At 36.7% G+C, this 6,177-nt stretch overlaps 1 protein-coding gene across 1 annotated transcript in view; it reads left to right on the top strand.

The window, feature by feature from the left end:
- The first annotated feature begins 2,860 nt into the window (after nucleotides 1-2,860).
- Nucleotides 2,861-6,177, top strand: part of LOC132546123 (multiple epidermal growth factor-like domains protein 8) — a 47,719-nt gene continuing 44,402 nt past the window's right edge. Inside the window, exons 1-2 of the mRNA XM_060209819.1 lie at nucleotides 2,861-3,053; nucleotides 5,727-5,890. Of these exons, the coding sequence (XP_060065802.1) occupies nucleotides 2,861-3,053; nucleotides 5,727-5,890 (357 nt within the window). The remainder of the gene's footprint in view (nucleotides 3,054-5,726; nucleotides 5,891-6,177) is intronic.

Genomic DNA, 6,177 nt, shown 5'->3' with positions numbered 1-6,177 from the left:
GAGTTAATTTTGTGCGATGTGTATGAATGCTTGTATTGTCTGCATGTAACGAAGTACCAAACGTTCTTTATGCCTCAAGACAAGCGTCTCTTAGATATCTTTAAAAGGACTTGCAATATTTGCAGAAAGAACATTCCACGAAGGATTCTTTGAGTACACTCAAACAAACATTAGTTAAAAAGTTATACCGTCTAAGTCAGAGTGGACAGTTTGGAAACTTAGATTTTATAGAATTTCACAGAAGCTGCACAAGCTATGAAGAGCGAGATATTGGGAAGTATAGAAACGGGGATAGACGACATAACACTGAAACGAACAAATGAAGAAGGGGACTAACGAACATTGGTGCTTTTAACTTGCCAAGTTTGAGAGAGAAAACTCCCAACAAAAGGGGACATAACACACCTGACCGACCTTTGCTTGCAAGTTTGGGTAAATGAGCCTTAGGATGATAAGGCTAATAAAAACCTTCTGCAGAAACAAAAAGACCAGACGAAGTGGTACTGGAAAACAGAAGAGAAAAGACACTGGACATCTGTAAAGGAATCAAAAATAAATAAAAAAGAGGATTTTATAAAATGTATTAACTATAGATTACATTGAGGATGAAAGAGAAAACATAAAAAAAAAACCTTGGAAAGCAGTGAAAGATCGAAAAAAGCTATGTGAAAACGTCCTAATCAGAGGAAGAGTACATTATGTTTGCACAAGAATGGAAAAATGAAAATATTGTAAAAAAAAAACCGTTCCAGAAAGAAAATCCAACGGTAGCAGTCAAAATAAGAACAATGGAATTGGAAAAGAAACCAAGAAGAAGGCTGAAGTTTCAAAGACAAACACGACTATAGCGTCACGTGTCGTGGACCAGAAGAAAAAAGATCAGCTGAAACAAGGATGGAGAACAGGAGCAGACCCGGGTGTCATTGGACCAAGGCATACATCAGATGGGCAAGAGGTTGATCTCGACGGCACAAAATCATCACAGTTTCAACATATTCGTTCAAAAACACAAAGAACACCAGTTTGGAAGTGGTATGTCCAGATACCTATGACAACGTTTTGTCACTGAAGACATCCATTTCCGACAATTTGAGGAAATAGAATGCGGAACGTTTCGGGAGCTAAGACTTTCCGAGACAAAGATCACTATGCAATTGAAATAAATTTGATGACTAGCAAGTATGTACCAATGCGCAAGGTGGTCGGGAACAGTAAGACGAGAGAGATTTAAATCATAGCCACAGAAAAGTTAGAATTAAGAAACAGATTTTAAAAAAGCGACACGCGCTTAGGAGATGAGTGTCTCCAACAAAACATCTGCTAGGGGTAATGGATATCATCACAAATTTTGTGGATGAAAAACAACCATTGGGTGTTTTATATATAAGTCTATCGACACAGTACCACACAAACGATTACTAACAAAACTGCAAGATTAATGTATAACAGAGGAAACGTTCAGATGGACCAAAGACTACAATTTCGAAGGAAATAAATCAAGTTAACAAATACACATTCTTGAAATAGGGGATGATAAAACAAGGACAGGAGAACACGTGGAATCGCATGTAGAAAAGAAGCAAGGCAAATTGTAGGAAAAAATGTTTTTCAATCAGAGTAATGAATGATTAGAAGGATGTACCAATAGCGGCTGTAAAAGCAGGTAACACAATATTCTCAAGACCTAAATCAATAACTACTGGGGAACCATGCTGTGTTTTACCGACACTGAATTAACTGCACTGTATACCATAATTAGAGGGGAGTGTCGCTTAAAAAAAAAGAAAAGTCAATCGGTATTTTTAAATAACGGCCATAATAAGTGGGTTACTGGGACCTGTAGTTTACGTATGTACGTCCTCGGTTTTGCAGAGTAACGAGTGTACGAGATGATCATGCAGCAAGACAGTCCTAGTATCCACTAATCAAGATGGTCAATAGAAATACACAAGTTTCACTGTTTTTTTCTCTCTCTCTCTTAACCTCACTAGCCCGCATAGTTCAAAAAGCCGAAATTCCGACTCTGCGACAGTAATGTAACCAATGAAATACGATGAACCTGTGATGATACCGTAGCTGTTGACTTTTATCGAAATTGCGACTTGGTCTTTTTTACCGTGCACATACTGAAAATATATAGAAAACACAAACAGATATAGTTACAAAAGAAGTCTCCGCCGACCGATGTTCGCATGTCGGACGGATGGATGGACATAAAGACGGACGACCAAAGCCATGAAGCCCGTGGCAAAATAATACACATACATAAACCCCTTCCCTTCCATCGACGCAGACAAAAACAATGAAAGAAAAAAAATAGCGTAAACGTATGGACGTAAACACTGTCGACCCCACAAAGTGCGCGGTACCCCATGCCCCTCTACGCAACCGACCCTCCCCAAACGGAAAATGCACCAGTCCTAACCGATGCTAACGGGACCAAGAACGGCTTTAATAATTCAACTATTTATGAAAATGTTATGAGCCAATCCATATCACTCCTTACACGAGACTATAAAAACAATATATATTATGTGACTGTTATGCACTTCATAATCTTTGTTTTAATATTTTACCAAATAAACATTAAGGCAATATTGACCAATGAGATTGGAGCTTTCCAGACAGACCGAGTCTATCCTAGACGATTAACAATAGGCGACCATCTGATCGGAGATCGGAAAACATCGATAGATTTTGACAGATGTAGACAAAATGTGACAGGAGTGATTTACGTATGAACTAAGCATGTTGAGTTGGGGACGAGGTAGTACCTCGGATATATATACGGTGCAGAGGGCCCCGCATGCCCTCAAATTAAATACCCGTGGTTGAATGGGTCGGAGATGTAATTTCGAGGATGGGGAACGGCAGAGGAATATGGACTTTCTTACTTCTAATCAATTTATTTGTTATCGTCCAGTGCGCGTGGCCCCAGTCTTCATGCAAGGGTAAACGTACTATTTATACAGCCCCCGAGGGCACAGTGGCCAGCGGGGTCGGGACTGATGGCACTTACACAAATTTCTCCCGATGTGAATGGCTTATTGATGGTAAGGATGCTGAGTGCTGCCGCTGTAGCGGTCAGGATATAGTGTACTTCTATGTTACCCGAGTACACTATGTTTACATACGATTAATGCAAAATTGAATGATACTGTATAAACATATTCAAATTTATGGAAAAGTAGCACCTTTATCAAAGCTATTATTTAATTAGGTCATCTATATTACAGTTTGTTTATTGATATACATTGTACACATAATGGCAGCATCAATGTTATTTCAATACATGTGCTAGTCTGTGAAACATCACATGTAAGTTCCTTCCTATTACTTGAAATTTACATTCCATTGAACCACTTGCAGAATTGTTTTGTGTTTTTGTTTGTTTGTTGTATTTCGGCTTGCCAATCAGTATGCAGTGACTAAAATTCATGTTTCAAACTTTATTTTGTCACTTGAAGTGTAAAAATCAAAATTTTAGAACATCTTTTCAGGTACACGCATTTGGAAAAGCCATATAAAGGCTTATTGTTGGTGATACTGCAGTGTTCTCAGTAAATTTAAAATACTTTTGGAAATTTTCCTTTTGAGACAACGATTAATGCATATACACCATTACAAGATACCCCTAAATTTCATGAAGATAATGGCTGTATGGTGATGAATTTTAGGAACCCTTATCAATAGGGTAATTGCAGCAAGAAGCACAACTATGTGATAGCCATGTCAATATGTATTGATGTTAAATTAAAATTATAATTGATTAGTTTAAAATGTCACAGAAAATTTCTTTAGTCTGATAAGGTTTTATCATCACTTAGGTGAAATTTAGTACAGGTATCAATATAGATACATAACCTTTTTCGCAGCAGAAAAGGCTGTGATGAAAGTTTTGCAAAGGATTTTTTCTGAAATTATATAAATTGTATCATGATAAATATAAAGGAAACTCAACAACACGAACACACAATATAAAAGATCAATTGCACAGGATAACCACATGAATAGTTTCTACCATGTGTCATGGATTGTAATGACATATTATTTCAATTTTGATATGATAATTCTGTGTTGTCTATCATCTTGATAAAGTTTCTGGTATCAGTACACATCTTGAGATTACTAACTAAGGGAACAAGCATGCACTGTCTGTTGTGTATAAGAGATCTAGATTGTATTTAACACTACTTGCAAGCCATACAGATTGGCTCCTTTTACAAACATAAGTTATGATCATAAGCAGTAGTTATATAATTTGCCTTATATGCCATTCACTTGTTTTTTCCCTTAAATGAACCAGATTGTGCTATCATTTTTCAACCACTTGGGTAAAGGTTCAATATTGGAATGAATATGAACCAAGTGGTGTTTATCATTGAATAAAGTAGGTGGTATTGAATTTAGGTGCTTTGAAGTACAAGTAAATGATACTTTTGACATTACTCTTGTAAAAATGCACAGATAGACAAATGTATTATGGCAAGGGCAGATGTATATGGCTCTTTAGATAAAATGTAAGTATATAGATATATCCAATTACAATAGACCTTTGGGTCTGTTGAATTGAAAGAAATGAAAGAAAATTTTAGATATACTTACTATTAATCAAATATTCATTGTAACTTCTTGTAGAATGTCATTTTCAGAGTACAAGTTTCTTTATGGAGATTTTTTGGAGTGTTTTACTTATTTATGTTTTTATGGGAACTTTATTGCTGTGTATATTGTAGAGATGGACAACTTCATTGATTTGTTCAAACTGAGCCTAATTTATCAACAAAGCTGTATGATACACAATATACATTGCATGTATTAGGCGCTGTTGCCTTGGCTACTTTTTATGATGGTGCTCACTGTATCTTCTCTTTATAATTCTTACAGTATGTGAACAGTGAACCATGTGGTACTTGTATAAGTACATGTAACATGCTTAAAAAGGGTATTTGTTGATGTCTGATAATTTTTTCTATCTAAAGTCTCAGAATTCAAATACATTACAACAATCCATGTACAAAATATACTTGTCATATATATCCACATTATACTTAAGGGTACAACTTAAAAGATACATGTATACTAGGTGACAAAAAGACATGTAGATTGAGGGGCGAGTGGGATATCAGGTGTCTCTAATAGTATTGTAGCTTGAAATGATACTCAGTTTTTTATAATATATTTGATTTGTTTATATGTAACACAGCAGTCACTACACTGTCCCAACACTACACTTATCTGATTGGCACTTTTGTTTGTCATTGTAATCTCAGCTGACAGTGTGATACAAAAACTTAAAGTGTCCTATCTAATCAGAAACAGATTGCCTCTGCTATTAAATTTTTAATTTTGTCTATGAATGAATTGCTAAGTAGTGCATTGTTTTTATTTAGGTTGGTCATGAATATCAAACTTCAATTGTCAAAATTATAAAGTAAAGAACAATTCATAAATGTGAATATTCATAAACATGCTATATAACTTATTATATATTCTCTCTGTACTGTCTGTTTAAACTGATCAACACTTAATGAATGACAGCACATTTTGTTATAATGTATATTTTGTCCACACCGTGTCACAGACTACTCCATCAAAACTCAAGGTAACCATTGCAGCAATGGAGGGATAAATTCACATTTGAAACAGACACACTTATCATCTATCAACTACCACAAATGATAATGAGAAACAGTCTAACATAAATTTTTGTTTATTTTCTACAGCAGGAGGCTCCAACAAGTCCATTCTGCTGACATTTAAAAAGATGGATACAGAGTGCTCCTATGACTTCCTCTTCATTTTTGATGGCCAATCTTACAATAGTAAACTGCTGGCAAGTGTAAGCGGCAACACCCGACCAGACCCCATAGTGGCTCGGACAGGCTATGTAAGTACCCGACCAGACCCCATAGTGGCTCGGACAGGCTATGTAAGTACCCGACCAGACCCCATAGTGGCTCGGACAGGCTATGTAAGTACCCGACCAGACCCCATAGTGGCTCGGACAGGCTATGTAAGTACCCGACCAGACCCCATAGTGGCTCGGACAGGCTATGTAAGTACCCGATCAGACCCCATAGTGGCTCGGACAGGCTATGTAAGTACCTGACACGAACCCATAGTGGCTCGGACAGGCTATGTAAGTACCTGACCAGACCCCATAGTGGCTCGGAC

This window comes from Ylistrum balloti, unplaced genomic scaffold (genome assembly GCF_031769215.1).
Source record: "Ylistrum balloti isolate Yb309-2 unplaced genomic scaffold, AGI_CSIRO_Ybal_v1 Utg369874, whole genome shotgun sequence".
In the NCBI taxonomy this organism is placed as follows: domain Eukaryota; kingdom Metazoa; phylum Mollusca; class Bivalvia; order Pectinida; family Pectinidae; genus Ylistrum; species Ylistrum balloti.
This window is presented reverse-complemented; position numbering and strand designations above follow the sequence as displayed.